Source organism: Jaculus jaculus, chromosome 1 (genome assembly GCF_020740685.1).
Source record: "Jaculus jaculus isolate mJacJac1 chromosome 1, mJacJac1.mat.Y.cur, whole genome shotgun sequence".
Taxonomy (NCBI): domain Eukaryota; kingdom Metazoa; phylum Chordata; class Mammalia; order Rodentia; family Dipodidae; genus Jaculus; species Jaculus jaculus.
In genome coordinates, this window is record NC_059102.1 from 38,708,462 (window position 1) to 38,726,901 (window position 18,440).

The following is an 18,440-nucleotide window of genomic DNA, read 5'->3' on the forward strand; positions in this document are numbered from 1 at the left end:
GTCAGCCTAGGCTAGAGTGAAACCCTACCATGAAAAAAAAACAAAAACAAAAACAAACAAAATAAATAAATAAAAATAAAAAATAGTGGCTCATATGTCTGGAATTTGTAGTGGCTGGAGCCTGGTATAGCCATTGTTTCTCTCTTTGCCTCTTCTCTTTCCCTCCTTCTCTCTCAAATAAATAAATAAATAAATAAAATATTAAAAATATAAACTGGGTGTGGTGGTTCATACCTTTAATCCCAGCATTTGGGAGGCAGAGGTAGGAGGATTGCCTTGAGTTCGAGTCCACCTGAAGCTACATAGTGAATTCCAGGTCAGCCTGGACTAGAGTGAGACCCTACCTGAAAAAAAAAACAAAACGGGGAGCAATTGAGGAATATACCTGATATTGACCTCTGGCCTCCACATGCATACATATACAAGTATGTGAGCACCTGCACACATGTATACCCCTCCCACAGATACATACATATATACCACTCACATATACAAGCAAAAATTTTTTCCTAAGGGGAGACATTTTCTTCGATGGTGTAGTCACTTGTAAACTCCCTGGGCTCCACAGAATAGTCTCTCTGCCCATGCCTATGCACACTCAGGCGACCCTAATTCAATTCAGAGGGTGGCCAGGCCAGTCTGGGCTAGAGTGAGACTCTACCTTGAAAACCTCCAAAATTCAGAGGGTCGCACACACACACACACACACACACACACAAAAGACATCAAAGTAGGAGTGAGAGATAAGAAAAAGTAATGATAGGCGTGGTGGCACACGCCTTTAACCCCAGCACTTGGGAGGCAGAGGTAGGAGGATTGCTGTGAGTTTGAGGCCAGCCTGAGACTGAATAGTGAATTACAGGTCAGCCTGGGCTAGCGTGAGAACCTACTTTGAGAAACCAAAAATAAATAAATTTAAAAAACAAAATAAATTACTTACATCTATAAAATTGATTGCAAAAGAAATTAATTTTTTTGGTTGTTTTGAGAAATTAGTTTTTAAAAATTGCCTCTTTTGCCTGGCATGGTGGTACACACCTTTAATCTCAGTACTTTGGAGGGAGAGGTAGGAAGATCAGTGTGAGTTTGAGGCTAGCCTGGGACTACAAAGTGAGTTTCAGGTCAGCAGTGCTAAAATGAGCTCCTACCTCAAAAAAAAAAAAAAAAAAAAAAAAAAAAAAATTGCTGAATAGCCTCTATGTGCCAGACACCATGGGGAACAAAGTGGATGTAACCTCTGCCCATTTGTCAGGAAGCCTTGCTGGAGATGCTCACATCAAACCAATAGTCACAGAAACAAATATATAACTGGTGGTGAGAAATGTGAAGGGTCTTCCTAAAAACTGTGGGGTCAAGGGGCTTTCTCCTCCTATGTGGTGGAGGCTGACCTTGGCTTTACCTTCTCCTGAAGGCTGGGATTACACGCATGACACACCACACTGGCTTGTTCGGCAGTGGGTGGAATTGTGCTTTATATACTGGGGCTATGGACTTGAAAGATGATCAAGTGAAAAGGGGGTCAGCCAAAAACAACAGTGTGTGCAGAAGCCTTGAAGCAGGGCTTATTTGTTGAGAAACTGAACTGTGTGGGTAGTATGTGAAAGACAGGGCAAGAACAGGGCATGATGGCACATGCCTGTAATACCAGCATTTTGTAGGCTGAGGCAGGAAGATCATAAATTTAAGGCCAGCCTGAATTATCTAGAGAGTTCAAGGCCGGCCTGGGCTTCAGAGTTAAGACCTTGTGTTAAAAGAAAACAAATAGGCTGGAGAGGTAGGTTAGTGGTTAAGGCTCTTGCCTGCAAAGACATGGTGGCTCACCTCTGTAATCTCAGCTCTTGAGAGCAAGAGGCAGGAGAATCTCTGCAAATTTAAGATCAGACTAGTCTACACAGTAAGTTCCAGTCTAGTCAGAGCTACTTAGCAAGATCCTGTCTCAAAATCTAACCAACAAGCCAGGCACAGTGGTACAACCATTCATCTCAGCACTTGGGAGTCTGAAGTAGGGGGATTGCCATGAGTTTGACAGAATGAGTTCCAGTCATCCTGGGCTAAAGTGAGACTCTACCTTGAGAAAAGCTAAAAAAATAAAAGTTCGGGCTGGAGAGATGGCTCAGCAGTTAAAAGTGCTTCCTTGCAAGCCTGAAAGCTTTGGTGGATGTGCCTGGAATTCATTTGCAGTGGTAGGAGACCCTGGCATGCCCATTCTCTCAAATAAATAATAACAACAACAAAAAAGAAGGGCTGGAAAGATGACTTAGTGGTTAAGGTGCTTGCCTGTGAAGACTGAGGACCCATGTTTCACTGTCCAGATCCCATATAAGCCAGATGCACAAGGTGATGCAAATGTGCAAGGATGCATATGTGTACCACGTGGTGCACGCATTTGGAGTTCAATTACAGTGGCTGGAGGCCCTGGTGCACCAATTCTCTCTTGTGGTCTTGCTCCCTCACATAAAACAAAACCAAAACAAAAAGGCCAGTCTGTTGGGTTTGACTCAAAAAAAAGAAAGAAAAACAAGTTTCAGTTTACAACATTCTCATACCATTTGCCTCACTACTCAGCATTGGTTTGTGAAAGCAAGAACTTTATGGTTATTTCTACCATGGAAGAAAGAGGAAAGCTCATTTAGGAACAAAGTCATACAGCTTTGGGTGCCATGGTTTGTACTAGGTCAGCAAATTATGTGGGGTCTCTTGTGAAGTGGGAAGTGAGCCGATGGAATTTAGAACAGAAGCGACCCACTGCTATACTATGTGACTACCTGAAGCAAGAAGGCTTTGAACTATGTAGTCCCTTGGGTATCTGTGGGGAACTGGTGCCCTGATCCACACACAGATGCTCAAATCTGTCATATAGAAACAAGTAATATTTACTTCATACCTACTTATTTCTTCCTGTATTTATCCTTCCTTCCATTTATTTATTTTGATCTTTCAAGATAGGGTCTCATACTAGCCCAGGCTCAGGGTGGCCTCGAACTCATGGTGATCCTTCTACCTCTGCCTCCCAAGTGCTGGATTAGAGGCATGCACACCCTGCTTCTTTTATCTATTTATTTATTGGTTTTATAATTTTAATTTTTTTTTAAATTATTTATTTATTTATTTGAGAGCGACAGACACAGAGAGAAAGACAGATAGAGGGAGAGAGAGAGAATGGGCGCGCCAGGGCTTCCAGCCTCTGCAAACGAACTCCAGAGGCGTGCGCCCCCTTGTGCATCTGGCTAACGTGGGACCTGGGGAACCGAGCCTCGAACCGGGGTCCTTAGGCTTCACAGGCAAGCGCTTAACCGCTAAGCCATCTCTCCAGCCCTATTTATTGGTTTTAAGAGGTAGGGCTTACTCTAGCCCAGGCTGATTTTTTTTTTTTTTTTTTTTTTTTTGAGGTAGGGTCTTGCTCCAGCTCAGGCTGACCTAAATTCACTATGCAGTTTCAGATTGACCTCGAACTCACGGTGAGGCAATCATCCTACCTTTGCCTCCCAAGTACTGGGATTAAAAGCGTGCGCCACCACACCGGGGGAAAGTGACTTTTAAAGTCACTTTCAAATTCGACAGTTTTGTACCACTGGGAGTTATTGGGGATTTCTGACTTTTGATTCTAAAACCGACGGAATCGATAGTTAGTCAAAACGAGAAACTACATGTCCCGATAGCAGTCAGGGTCATGCCTCTTCTTTTCCATCAGGCTGAGCCACCAATGACAGTTAGATATTTGAATAGACCAATAGTATCACGGAACTGTTCAGGCGTAGGCGGGATAGTTGGATCCTCCAATCACGAGGGAGAAGGGGAAACACCTTAGCCAATCTGCGGGCGCGGGGCGGGGCCTGAGGCGGGGACAGGGAAAGGCTCTGCTGACGAAGATGGCGGCGGAGGCGCTGAGTGAAGGGGAGGTGCCAGCTGGCGACCGTAGCCGGAGGTGAGCTAAGTTCTTGGTCCAGCTGCCTTGGAGACGAGACTGTTGGGCCAGTCGTACACGCTCCCTCGCTCTGAGTCACTGTGACCCGCAGGGCCCGGCTTTGCTCCTTCCTCCCACGGTGTTTGGAGGTGCGGCGGTGACGCTGGGCGCCGCGGGTCCCGCCGGTCCGCCCGCGGCACGGGCAGCGCACCCACCGGCCCGCGGCCAGCGCTGCCACCCGTGCTGCGGGGACTTGGTGATGGGCGCCGAGGGCCAGAGTGGGTCAGCGTGTTTCCCACAGTCAGACTGGGCTTTCCAGCGGGCACCCGGGCAGCTCAAGTCCGAGCAAGGATCCCAGTGTCAGGTGCCAAACGACTTTGCATCCTCTGGCTGCCTTTTAAACCACTCGGCTTCCGCTTCTTCGTCATCAAAGCTGTTTCACAAAATCGACCATCCCTTTAGAGCGCCTCGTGCTGAGCCTCGCAGACAGTCCATTGTCTAAGTGACAGATCAGATCCCAGCTCTAAAGTCCAGGAAACTTAGACTCTATTTCTACAGAGTCTTCTTTAAAAAAAAAAAAAAAAAAGCTCTGAGATGTAGCGTTACTAGAAAAGATCTGGACTTACCCAAACCATAAGGCTGAATCTGTCTTGATTACAATTTTGTTTTTTTTGGGGGGAGGACTAATAACATCTAATAGAATGAGATTGTTTAGGTTGTCTCAGCATAAGACCAGTAACATAATCTGCTGTGTTTTTGGTACCAGGCTAAGCGAATAGGAGAGTCGAAGAATCTTTAGAAACTGAGCTTGCGGCTTCTTCCCGAGCCAAGATGAGCTTGTTTAGATTTTTTTTTTTTTCCAGGCTGACCTGGAATTCACTATGTAGTCTCAGGGTGGTCTCGAACTCACGACGATCCTCCTACTTCTGCCTCCCAAGTGCTGAGATTAAAGGCATGTACCACCACGCCCAGCTTAGATGTTATTTAATATTTTATTATGGATGAGTTTTTCATTCTTTGGTCTACTCATAAATGGTTGGCTGTTTTTGCATGGGAACTATACAGTGGGTAGATAAATGTCATTCCCTCATCCAACTCTAAAATCCTGAATTGTGATGAAAATCCGAGGACAAATGAAATAGTGTTCTGTATCAAGAGTACTTTGAGTTCCTTTACAAGGACATTGCCAACTGAATTTAATTTGTGTGTGTGCGTGCATGTGTGTAGGCACACGTTTATGTGCTCAGGGCTGGGAAGGCCATTGGTCTATGTAGGGTGACTTTTTCAGTTGTTCTCCACCTTACTTACTTATTTTGAGGTAGGGTCTAGCTCTAGCCTAGGCTGACCTGGAATTCACTATGTAGTCTCAGCCTCAAGCTCACAGCAGTCCTCCTGCCCTGGCCTCCCAAATGTTGGGATTAAAGTCCTGTATTACCATGCCTAGCCACTTTATATGTTGAGACAGGGGTCTCTCCCTGAATCCAGAGCTCACTGATTTTCAGCTACTTTAGCCAGCCAGCTTGCCCCAGGGGGTCTGCTTCTCTTCCTCTTCCAGCACTGGAGTTACTGGGGGCTTGCCCAGCATTGAAGTGAGTTCTGGGGATCTGAACTCAGGTCCTCATACTTTTGTGGCAAGTACCTTACCAGCTTAACCATCTCCTCATTTAAATTTTGGGAGTGTTACTTATGTATCAATAGATGTTAACATAATTTTATGTGAAACTAAAACCTTTTTTTTTTTTTTGGGGCCAGGTCTTGCCGTGTAGCCAGGCAGGGCTAGAATTCCCAGTTCTTCTGTCTTAGCCTCCCAAGTGCTAGAATTGCAAGTTTACCACAATGGCTGGGTTAAACTTGAAGCTGTTTAATCAATTCCATATTACTAAAGAGAACCTTGAGGTGCTCATGAGGCATGTGTTTACTACATTCCTAGTGCTTTAATAATGCTTGAGTAATATAGTCTGTCATTTCTTTTTTTTTTTAATTTTTTTGTTAATTTTTATTTATTTGAGAGTGACAGAGAGAGAGAGCGAGAAGGGGGGGAGAGAGAATGGGCACACCAGGGCCTCCAGGCACTGCAAACGAACTCCAGATGCGTGTGCCCCCTTGTGCATCTGGCTAATGTGGGTCCTGGGGAATCGAGCCTTGAACCCGGGTCCTTAGGCTTCACAGGCAAGTGCTTAACCACTAAGCCATCTCTCCAGCCCTAGTCTGTCATTTCTAAACCATAGATATTCTCTTGTGATAATAGTATACAGATTTTATTTTTATTTATTTATTAGAGACACAGAGAGAGAGAGAGAGAGAGAGAGTGAGAATGGGTGCATCAAGGCTCCTAGCCACTGCAAACGAACTCTAGATGCATGCGCCACCATGTGCATCTGGCTTATGAGGGACCTGGAGAATCAAACCGGGGTCCTTAGGCTTCGCCAGTGTGCGCCTTAACTGCTAAGCCATCTCCCCAGCCCCAGTTTTTTTTTGCCCTGCAGATATTAACTTTTTGACATTCTGTTGTTTGGGTAGACCCTGTATTTCATAAAGAGGACATAATTATCTGATTTTCACAGATCAAGTCTTCTTATGAAAGTCGGATGGAAAGAGGATTATCCATTTAAACCTTTATAGTTTTCTATTCATATTCTATCCTTCATCATTATTTTTGAAGCCTATTCCTAATAATTAGGAATGCCTAAATTTTGTTGTTTTGAAGCAAGGTTTCACTCTAGCCCAGGCTGACATGGAAATCATTCTTTTTAAAAAAAAATTTTTTTGTTTATTTATTTTTATTTATTTGAGAGCAACAGACAGAGAGAGAAAGAGGCACAGAGAGAGAGAGAGAGAGAGAGAGAGAGAAAATGGGCACGCCAGGGCTTCCAGCCAGTGCAACCAAACTCCAGATGCCTAACGACCCTGGTTAGATTCCCCAGTACCCACATAAACAAGATGCACAAAATGATGCATGTATCTGGAATTCGTTTACAGTGGCTGGAACTCTTGTGTAACCATTCTCCCACCCCTCTTCTCTCCGTCTTTGAGTATAAGTAAATAAATTAAAAAAAAAAACACTGCATACTGTTAATCACATTTTAGCAGTAATTCTCAAGGTGACCTTGAACTCAAGGTGATCCTCCCACCTCTGCCTCCTGAGTTCTGGGATTAAAGGTGTGTGCTACCACACCTGGCTCATCTCTCCTTTTATTTTTTTGATTTTGCTTGGTGCGCATGTAATTTTGTGTGTGTATATGTGTGTGTGGCGCATGCATATGTATGTGCCCCTGCAGCGCTCCATGTGCTTGTCTGTGGCTGGTGCGCTCACCTGTGGTGGTTGGGGTGGAATGTCAGGGATGCCTTATTGCTCTTCCATTGGTTCTTCTTCTCTTCTTCTTTTTTTTTTCTTCAAATTTTTATTAACAACGTCCATGATTATAAAAAATACCCCATGGTAATGCCCCCCCCCCCCGCTTTTTCTTTCTTTTTTTTTTTTTTTTTTTGGTGTTTAGAGGTAGGTAAGGTTTCACTCTAGCTCAGGCTGACCTAGAATTCTCAGGGTGGCCTTGAACTCACAGTGAACCTCCTACCCCTGCCTCCCAAGTGCTGGGATTAAAGGTGTGCGCCACCATGCCCGGCTCATTGGTTCTTCTTAAAAAAAAAAACAAAAAACGTAGGGTATTACTGCAGCCCAAGCTGACCTAGAAGGCTGGCCTTGAACTCATTGTGATTCTCCTAACTCTGCCTTCAGAGTGCTGGATTAAAGGTGTGTACCACCATGCCCAGCTAAAAAAATATATGTTTTTTATTTGTGTGTATGTGTGTGTGTGTGCGTGTATAAATGGGCACACCAGGCTCTCTTGCACCTACAAGTTTGTGTCTGGCTGTACATGGGTGCTGGGGAATTGAAACCATGCCAGCAGGCTTTGTAAGCAAGTACCTTTAACCACGGAATGATCTCTCCAGCCCCGGAGTCTCATGTTGCTCCTGGAACTTGCCTTTTTTTGCTTTTTTCATGATCCTTGTTGATTCTCTTCCCTGCTTCTGTACAGGTTTAGGATTACAGACATGCATAGCCACACAACTGTTCACATGGGTCCTGAGGATAAACTTGAGTTATCTCAGGCCTCTTCAGGCCTTCATGCTTGCATAGGAGGTGCTTTCAACCACTGAGCCTTCTCTCCTGCCCACATTTTTATTTTTTTTTAATGTATGAATGTACACATCATATCTTTTTTTGTTATTTATTTTAGTTATGCTGGGAACTGAATTCAGAGCCTTGCACATACTAGACAAATTCTTTTTCACTGAGCTACAGCCCTAAGCCTTAGCTTTTATTATGCTATTTTGGAGACAGTATCTTGTTCTGTATCCTAGGCTGGCCTTGAACTTGTGATCTTCTTGCCTCAACCTCCCAAGTCCCTGCATTACAAAAGGTGTACTTCCATTGGGGATGGAGAGATGGCTCGGTGGTTAAAGGCAATTGCTTGCAAAGCCTGCTAGCCTAGGTTAATTCCCTAGTACTCATGTAGAACCAGATGCAGAAAGTGTTGCATGGCCGGGCGTGGTGGTGCACGCCATTAATCCTAGCACTCTGGAAGGCAGAGGTAGGAGGATTGCTGTGAGTTCAAGGCCACTCTGAAACTACATAGTGAATTCCAGGTCAGCCTGGGCTAGAGTGACACCCTGCCTTGAAAAACAACAACAACAAAAAAGTGTTGCTTGCATCTGGAGTTTGTTTGCAGTGGCCAGAGGCCCTGGCATGCCCATTCTCTCTCTCTGCTTGTAAATAATCAAAAATATTAAAAAAAAAAAAGCATCCTAGGGAGATAGCTTAGTTAGCTCAGTCAGTAAGATCCTTGCTTGCTGAATTTGATACCCAGATCCCACATTAAAGTAACAACAAAAATTCCCTCAAAAATGCATGTGATGGGGGCTGGAGACATGGCATAGTGGTTAAATGCTTGCCTGTGAAGCCTAAGGACCCTGGCTTGAGGCTCGATTCCCCAGGACCCACGTTAGCCAGATGCACACAAGGTGGTGCATGCATCTGGAGTTTGTTTGCAGTGGCTCGAGGCCCTGGTGTGCCCATTCTTTCTGTCTCTTTCTGCCTCTTTCTCTGTCTGTCGCTCTCAAATAAATAAAAATAAACAACAACAACAAAAAATGCATGTGATGGCCAGGCGTGGTGGTGCATGCTTTTAATCACAGCACTTGGGAGACAGAGGAAGGAAGATAAGTTCGAGACCAGCCTGACCCTACGTGGAAATTCCAGGTCAGCCTGGGCTAGAGTGAGACCCTACCTTGAATCCCCTGTCCCCCCAGAAAAGCATGTGATGGTGCCTTTGTGATCCCAGTGTTATGGAGACAGATCTGGATCAGGCTACTCTATGCTACTCTATTCTACTTGGCAAGCTGCAGACCTTTGAGAGATCCTGTGACAAAAAAGTGAACTACGCCTAGGAGTCACATCTGAGGTTGTCCTCTGGGTATGTGCACCAGCACTTGCGCACACATGCACCCCACCAAAGACACACGTGTATACAATATAAAGAAAACCATAAATGAAAAGTTTAGAAAGGGTTTGTTTATGCCAAGCAGAATTTATTTGGTTTCTGGGCTGGAGAACTGGCTTAATGGTTAAGGCGCTTGCCTACAAAGCCTAAGGACCCAGGTTCGATTCCCCAAGTGCCTACGTAAGTCAGATACATACAGTGGCGTATGTATCTGGAGTTCGTTTGCAGTGGCTAGAGGCCCTGTTGTACCCATTCTCTTTTCTCAAATAAATAAATAAAATACTAGGGCTGGAGAGATGACTTAGCAGTTAAAGCACTTGGCTATGAAGCGTAAGGACCCAGGTTTGATTCCCCAGGTCCCACTTAAGCCAGGTACACAGGGTGGCTTTTGCGTCTGGAGTTTGCAGTGGTAGAGGCCCTGGTGCTCCCATTCTCTCCCTCCCTCTCTCTCTCCTTCTGTCTCTAATAAATAAATAAAAAAATTATAGAAAATATAGCTGAATCTTTAAAAAATATTAAAACATAATTTTATTTAGTGTCTAACATCCACATGTATGTTGTATAATTCTTTGTTTTGGGTGTTGCAAGTGTATCTGGAGAAGACACTTGTCCTATTAGAACTGCATCTGTGAGATAAATATTTTGCAACAAGTAGATAGCAGCTGTTGTAATTTTCATAGTGGATGGTGATATGTATAATTAAATATTGTTTTATTTCTAAAATGTTTTATAACAACTTTCTGTAGGAAGGAAAGTATAGGAAGGGCAATAAAGAGGGATGACAGCTATCTGCTTGGACTACCAAGATGTGTGAAGATTGCTTAGTGAGATTGTATTACTTTGTTGTCTTGGTAGCACATATCTCCTAGTTTGGCATTGGCCTTATATTCTGATGTCTTCATTGTTACAGTCTTGACAAATTGAGCCCTCATGTTGTTTTGCTGGGCTAATGCATTAAGAACAAATATCAAGCTGGGCATGGTGGCGCATGCCTTTAATCCCAGCACTTGGGAGGCAGAGGATCACCATGAGTTCAAGGCCACCCTGAGACTACAGAGGGAATTCTAGGTCAGCCTGAGCTAGAGTGAGACCCTACCTTGAAAAACCAAAAGAAAAAAGAGAAAAAAAAAAGAACAAATATAACTGTAATCTATAAATTCCCCTTCAGTCTGTATTTCTTTGTTTTATTTATTTATTTACTTATGAGAGAGACAGAAAGAATGGGCGCACCAGGGCCTCCAGTCACTGCAAATGAACTCCAGACACATGTGCCACCTGCATCTGCCTTATATGGGTCCTGGAGAATCAAACCTGGGTCCTTTGGCTTTGCAGGCAAATGCTTTAAACACTAAGCCATCTCTCCAGCTCTGTTTATTTGTTTTAAATAGGTTCCTTTTAGTAGACTGCTTAGTGAATGTTAATACAACTTTTTTTTTTTTTTTTTTTCAAGGTAGGGTCTTACTGTAGCTCAGGTTGACTCCTAGAATTCACGATGTAGTCTCAGGTTGGCATTGAACTCACAGTGATCCTCCTACCTCTGCCTTCTAAATCCTGGGATTAAAGGCATGTACCACCACACCATGCTCTAAAACAACATTTTTCTTTTTCAAGGTAGGGTTTCACTCTAGCTCAGGCTGACCTGGAATTCCCTCTGTAGTTTCAAGGTGGCCTTGATCTCATGGTGATCCTCCTACCTCTGCCTCCCCAGTGCTGGTATTGAAGGCGTGCGCCACCAGACCTGGCTTAATACAACATTAATTTTTTTTTTTTGAGGGGGCTGGAGAGATGGCTTAGTTAAGGTGTTTGCCTACAAAACCAAAGGATCTCTGTTCAATTATCCAGGACCCATGTAAGCCACATTCACAAGGGGGCACATGCGTCTGGAGTTCATTTGCAGTGTCTAGAGGTCCTGGTGTGCCCATTCTCTCTCTCTCAAATAAATAATTAATTAAAAAATATTTATTTATTTATTTAGTTATTTATTTTGGTTTTTGAGGTTAGGTTTCACTCTAGCTCAGGTTGACCTGGAATTCACTATGTAGTCTCAGGTTGGCCTCAAACTCACAGTGAGGAGGCTACCTCTGCCTCCCAAGTGCTAGGATTAAAGGCATGCACCACCACACCTGGCTCTAAAATTTTTTTTTTAATGTATTTTGTTTATCTGAGAGAGAGAGAAAGAGAGAGAGAAGGAGGGAGGGAGAGAGGCAGATACAGAGAATGGGCATGCCAGGGCCTTCAGCCACTGAAAATGAATTCCAGACTCATGTACCACCTTGTGAATCTGGTTTGTGTAGGTACTGGAGAATCGAACCTGGGTTCTTGGACTTTTGCATGTATTGCCTTAACTGGTAAGCCATCTCTCCAGCCCTAATACAACATTTTGAATTTGTAAAATAATGTTATTTTAAAAGATTATTTATTTGTATGGGGGTGAAAAGGCCTAAGTGAGGTCAGGGGAAGAGATTGAGTAAAGGAAAGGTGGAGGGAGGGCTAATCAAAATCTAAGAGGATATAAAAAAATCATATGGAAACCTACTTTTTTGGACAATGGAACCCTCAGGAGCCATAGCTTGTTACTAGAAAAATTTCAGTGCCAGGGATTGGATACTTTCCAGTGAGTTGTTGGCCAGGGAGGCCCCTGATGCCCCCAAAATATTACAGGCCATTGTCGAGGCCCTTGGTTTCCCACCAGGAATAGATGGTAAGACCCTATTGCTGAAGACTCCACATACTTGGGTTGCAAAGCCACTGAGAAATCCTGCTGGAGCTGAGCTGATAACCTCCTCCGTGTAGACCAGCTGACAGAAAGCTAGAAGAAGCCATTCTGCATGTAGTTCAGTGGGAGAGAGAGAAATCACTAGTGAAGATACTCAACAGTGGATACTGCAAACCTTATATTTGGCCAGCCAGGCCAAATGAACCAATGGGTGCAATAGTGGCCCATCTGTCATGGTAGAAACCACCTGCCCTCCAGTTGGACTGGAGGCCCACTCCATGAAAGGGAATACATCCCTGATACTGAAAACCTACAACAGGGGTAGTCATGAGCCTTAGGGGTGTAACGTCTGCTGCTGCCTGCCTAAATGTGTATACTATGCTCATCAAACTACCCAGTAGGCACTTCTCTTAATGTTCATACCCATATATTAATGCTACTCTCACTTTTGGTTAGAGAAGCTTCTCTTTTCAGATGGCAGTGACCTTGGGATAACTCAGAAGGCATCATGGTGCTGAGAAGAAGTGACAGAGGAGTGCTCAGCACTGAAATATCTCTTTCACACCTTCCAAGGCTCTGGGTCTATGGTGGAAGAGGTGGTGGAAAGAATGTAAGAGCCAAAGGAAGGGTAAAACTCCTTATAACGTGTTCCTCCAGACCAAAATGGCCTGGATATCCATGACCTCACAGTGCCTGACATACCTACACCAGATTATCATAATAGGAGGTAAAAGATTGTGACGTCAAAATAAAAGAGAGACTGATTGAGAGAGGGAGAGGATATGATTGAGAATGTAGTTTCAAAGGGGAAAGTGTGGGGAGGGAGGGCATTATCATGGGATATTGTTTACAATCATGGAAGTTGTTAATAATAAAAAAAATAAAATTTGGCCAGCTAGGCCAAATGACTCAATTGGTGCAAAGGATTTCTAGCTCTAAAAACAAAACAAAAAAGCAAAAAAAAAAAAAAAAAAAAAAAAGAAAAAAAAGAAAAGAAATTGTCAATAAATAATTTTAAAACTTAAAAAGAATTATTTATTTGAGAGTGAGAATGGGCATACCAAGGCCTCTAGCCACTGCAATAAACTCCAGATACATGTGCAACTTTATGCACCCAGTTTACATGGGTTTCTGGGGAATTGAACCTGGGTCATTAGGCTTCATAGGCAAGTGCCTAAACTGTAAAGCCATCTCTCCAGCCCTTGTTTTTGTGTTTTTCAAGGTAGGGTCTCAGTCTAGTCCAGACTGACCTGGAATTCACTCTGTTGTCTCCGGTTGGCCTCAAACTCACAGTGCTCCTCTTGCCCCTGCCTCCTGAATGCTGAAGTTAAAGGTGTGTGCCACCACATGTGGCCCCAAAACTTAATACATACATACATACATACATACATACATACATACATACATACATACAAACATAATCATTCAGTTATTTGCAAAGAGAGACTGGAGACAAACACACATACAGATAGTGAGAGACAGAGAGAAGGCTCTGTAAACAAACTCTAGATGCATGTGCCTCTGTGCATCTATAGCTTTATATGCGTACTGGGGAATTGAACCAGGCCATCAGGCTTTTAAACAATATTTTTATTTATTTGAGAGGAAAGAGACATATAGAGAACATGGGCACACCAGGGCCTCTAGCTACTACAGATGAACTCCAGATGCATTCACCACCTTGTACATCTGGCTTTATATGGGTACTAGGGAATCAGACATGGGTCCTTTGGCTTCACAGGCTAGTGCATTAAGTGCTAAACCATCTATGTAGCCCCCATCAGGCTTTGCAAGCAACCACCTTTAACCTCTGGCCATCTCTCCAGCCCTATTTTAAAAACTTTAAAAATATTTATTTATGTGTAAAATTATATCCTGTATATTCTGGGATTAGGTGGATTTAGAGCAAAGCCAGGTTGATGTAGTGGTTGAATGTTAATTAATTGAAGCCTAAGTATAAAATTTTCTGATTCTGCTCAGTTTAGAAGAGATTCAATTTTTGTTTTGTTTTGTTTTTTGAGGTAGGGGTTCACTCTAGTCCAGGCTGACCTGGAATTCATTATGTAGTCTCAGGGTGGCTTTGAACTCATGGTGATCCTCCTACCTCTGCCTCCCAAGTGCTGGCACACATCTGGCTGTAGACTAGATTTTTTTTTAAAGATTAGATTAAAAAATATTTTATATTTATTTACTTACTTGCCACAGAGAAAGAGGGAGGCAGAGGGAGAGAGAGAAAATGGATGTGCCAGGGTACCCAGTCACTGAAAACAAACTCCAGATGCACCCCCTTGTGCCCAAGATTCAATTTTTTTTTTTTTTTTTTTTTTTTTTTTTTTTTTTTGTTTCTCGAGGTAGGGTCTCACTTTAGCACAGGTTGACCTGGAATTCACTGTATTCTCAGGGTGGCCTGGAACTCATGGTGATCCTCCTACCTCTCCCTGCCGAGTGCTGGGATTAAAGGTGTGTACCACCACACCCGGCAAGATTCGATTTTTTAAAACAAGATTTATTTTTTATTTATTAGAGAGTGAGAACGAGAATGGGCGTGCCAGGGCCTCTTGCCATTGCAAATGAACTCCAGATGCATGTGCCTCCATGGGCATCTGGCTTATATGGGGCCTGGAGAATCTAATCTGTGTCCTTAGGTTTCATAGGCAAGCAAAGCCATCTTAACCACTACACCATCTTTAGCATGATGTTAGATTTTAAAGCCATATTTTTGGAGTATAGTTTGCTGTTTGATTGATGTAAAGAATATTGTTATAAGCTTTTTTTCTCTTTTCATGGAAATCTGACATTTTATTTACATTTACTAAATATTCCTATTATTACTAAGTGATATATACTGCTACCTCCTTTTTTTTTTTTTTGTGGGTTTTTGAGGTAGGGTCTTGCTGTAGCCCAGGCTGACCTGGAATTCACTATGTAGTCTCAGGGTGGCCTTGAACTCACGGAGATCCTCCTACCTCTGCTACCTCTTATTTTTTTATTTACGCTTTTTAAAAAAAAATATTTATTTATTTATTTGAGAGTGACAGACAGTGAGAGAAAGAGGCAGATAGAGATAGATAGAGAATGGGCGTGCTAGGGCCTTCAGCTACTGCAAATGAATTCCAGATGTGTGTTCCCTCTTGTGCATCTGACTAACATGGGTCCTGGGGAGTCAAGCCTCAAACCAGGGTCCTTAGGCTTCACAGGCAAGTGCTTAACTGCTAAGTCATCTCTCCAGCCTCCCTCTTTTTTTTTTTTTTTAGTGAACCATTGGTTTTATTGGGGTTGCTTATAGAGCAGTGTGGGGTTGCTTATTCCTATAGCCATGGATGACTCACAGGTAGCTGTGTCACTGAGAAGCCCACTCCAGCATAGGTGACGACTCAGGGAAACCGCATCTCTGGAGCACACTTCTCCACTTGCAGTCACTCAATTCTCTCTCTCTCTCTCTTTTTTATTTTTTATTTTTGGTTTTTTGAGGTAGGGTCTCACTCTAGCCCAGGCTGACCTTGAATTCACTATGGAGTTTCAGGGTGGCCTTGAACTCAAGGCAATCCTCCTACCTCTGCCTCCCGACTGCTGGGAGTGCTGGGATTAAAGGCATGCGTCACCACGCCCGGGTCTCTATCTTTTTTTTTTGAGGTAGGGTTTTACTCTAGCCCAGCGTGATGTGGAATTCGCTATATAGTCTCAGGGTGTCCTCGAACTCATAGTGATCCTCCTACCTCTGTCTACTGAATGCTGGGATTAAAGGTGTGTGCCGCCACGCCTGGCTCTCTCCTTTTTTTTTTTTTTTAAGGTAGGGTCTCACTGTAGCTCAGTCTGACCTGGAATTGACTATGTAGTCTCTGGCTGGCCTTGAACTCACAGGGCTCCTCATGTTTCTGCCTCCCCAGTGCTGGGATTAAAGGTGTGTGCCACCACGCCTGGCTCTCTTCTTCTTCTTCTTCTTCTTTTTTTTTTTAAAAAAAAAACCAGAACATTAATTAGACTGGAGAGATGGCTTAATGGTTAAGGTGTTTGCCTATGAAGCCTGAGGACCCAGGTTCAATTTCCCAGAGCCCATATAAACCAGATGTACATGGTGACACAAGTGTTTAGATTTCATTTTCAGAGGCTAGAGGCCCTGGCATGTCCATTCTCTCTCTCTAATAAATAAATAAATATTAAAAATAATTTATTTATTTGAGAGAGAGACAAAGAGGTAGTTAAATCTAGGTCCTTAGACTTTGCAGGCAAGCACACCTTGACCACAAAGCCATCTCTTCAGCCCTGCTATCTCTCTTTATATATTTATTTATTTATTTTTATTGACAATTTCCATACTTGTAGACAATATCCCATGACAATTCCCTCCCTCCCCCCACTTTCCCCTTTCAAACTCCACTCTCTATCATATCTTCCCCCCTCAATCAGTCTCTCTTTTATTTTGATGTCATGATCTTTTCCTCCTGTTATGATGGCCTTGTATAGGTAATGTCAGGCACTGTGAGGTCATGGATATCCAGGCCATTTTGTGTCTGGAGGAACACGTTGTAAGGAGTCCTACTCTAACTTTGGCTTTTACATTCTTTCCGCCACCTCTTCTGCAATGGACCCAGAGCCTTGGAAGGTGTGATAGAGATATTTCAGTGCTGAGCACTCCTCTATCACTTCTTCTCAGCACCATGATGCCTTCTGAGTTATCCCAAGGTCACTGCCATCTGAAAAGGGAAGCTTTTCTAACCAAAAGTGAGAGTAGCATGAATACACGGGTATGAACATTAAGAGAAGTGCTTACTGGGTAGTTTGATGAGCATAGTATATACATTTAGGCAGGCAGCAGCAGACGTTACACCCCTAAGGCTCATGACTACCCCTGTTTTAAGTTTTCAGTATCAGGGATGTATTCCCTCCCATGGAGTGGGCTTCCAGTCCAATTAGAGAGCAGTCACTTTCCTTTAATACAGATTTGCCACTCTTGCACCCGTTGGCTCATTTGGCCTGGCTGGCTAAATTTAAGGCTTGCCATGTCCACTGTTGAGTTTCTTCACTGGTGATTTCTCTGTCTCTGATTGAACTGCATGCAGAATGGCTTCTTCCAGCTTTCTGTCAGCTGGTCTACATGGAGGAGGTTTTCAGCTCCGCTCCAGCAGGATTTCTCAGTGGCCTTGCAGACCAAAAATGGTGATTTTACCTCTGCCTGTCGAGTGCTGGGATTAAAGGCATGTGCTACCATGGTCAGTTTCTATTATCTCATACATCTATATTTACTACATAATAAGCATTTTGCACAATGAATATATGCTAATAATAATAAACTAAAATTAAAAAAATAAAATATTAGCCGGGTGTGGTGGTGCACACCTTTAATCCCAGCACTGGGGAGGTAGAGGTAGGAGGATCGCAGTGAGTTCAAGGCCACCCTGAGACTATATAGTGAATTGCAGGTCAGCCTGGGCTAGTGAGACCTTACCTTGGGTGGGAGGAGAAAGATTAAATATAGGGACTAAATACATGTCCAGACTATTGGAATTGAAGTTAGAGATAAAAGGTCCACATCATAAAACCTTGGACAGTACTTTTTAAGGGACCTGAGGGTGTAAATGTTTTAAGAGATTATATTAGATACTGTTTTCTGAAATCCTGTGGTACTATTTATCAACTCTGAACTGTTGCTAGTAGTTTAAAAACCTATAAGCTTGGGTCCATGGGGACCATGTTGTTTTCTCTATGTATAGCTTTTATGATTTAACTTAAATTTGGTATGTGAAAAGAATATACTAGTCTTTTGTTTGAACTTTATTCCTTACCTAATAGCTCCACAATAAGGTGACATTTATTCAGAGTCATGTTTCAGAGCCTTTAGGGTTGAAGAAGCAGCAAAAGAGTACATACTTCTCTCAGTGTGGTAAGTTGGGCTTGGACAGCTTTAAATATAGCTCATATTTTGATAGATGCTGCCAGGATTGTGGTTCCTGGAAAACAAGTCAAGTTTTAAGTACTTCTCTAGAGAGGAAACATTTCGTTTTGTGGGTATGCATCTTGGGTAGCAGTCAGTCAAAAGATAGATCTGCAGGGTGCAGGGTTTTGTTTTATTCTCTTTAATTTTGCAGATTCACGGGTTCAGCATGCCTCTAAAGCACTTGCATTTCACTTTGTTTTAATTGATTTTAAGCAGAGGATACTGTTTCCAGTCCTTTCACCAAGCATATCGCTTTACATGGGGAGTACATCTAGTGGTAACAGTAGTAACTGTAGACTATAAATAGGTTATAAACATTCTTCTTTTTGAAGGGTCTTCCTCTATGACTCTCTTAGGAGGAGAGTTGCTTGTCTGTGTGTCTAT

General features: G+C 43.1%; 1 protein-coding gene across 2 annotated transcripts in view; it reads left to right on the forward strand.

The window, feature by feature from the left end:
• The first annotated feature begins 3,852 nt into the window (after positions 1-3,852).
• Arhgap19 (Rho GTPase activating protein 19) overlaps positions 3,853-18,440 on the forward strand; it is a 71,753-nt gene continuing 57,165 nt past the window's right edge. For both annotated transcript variants that reach the window (XM_045131797.1, XM_045131791.1), the window contains exon 1: positions 3,853-3,925. In XM_045131797.1, the coding sequence (XP_044987732.1) occupies positions 3,870-3,925 (56 nt within the window). In that variant the 5' untranslated portion in view covers positions 3,853-3,869. The remainder of the gene's footprint in view (positions 3,926-18,440) is intronic.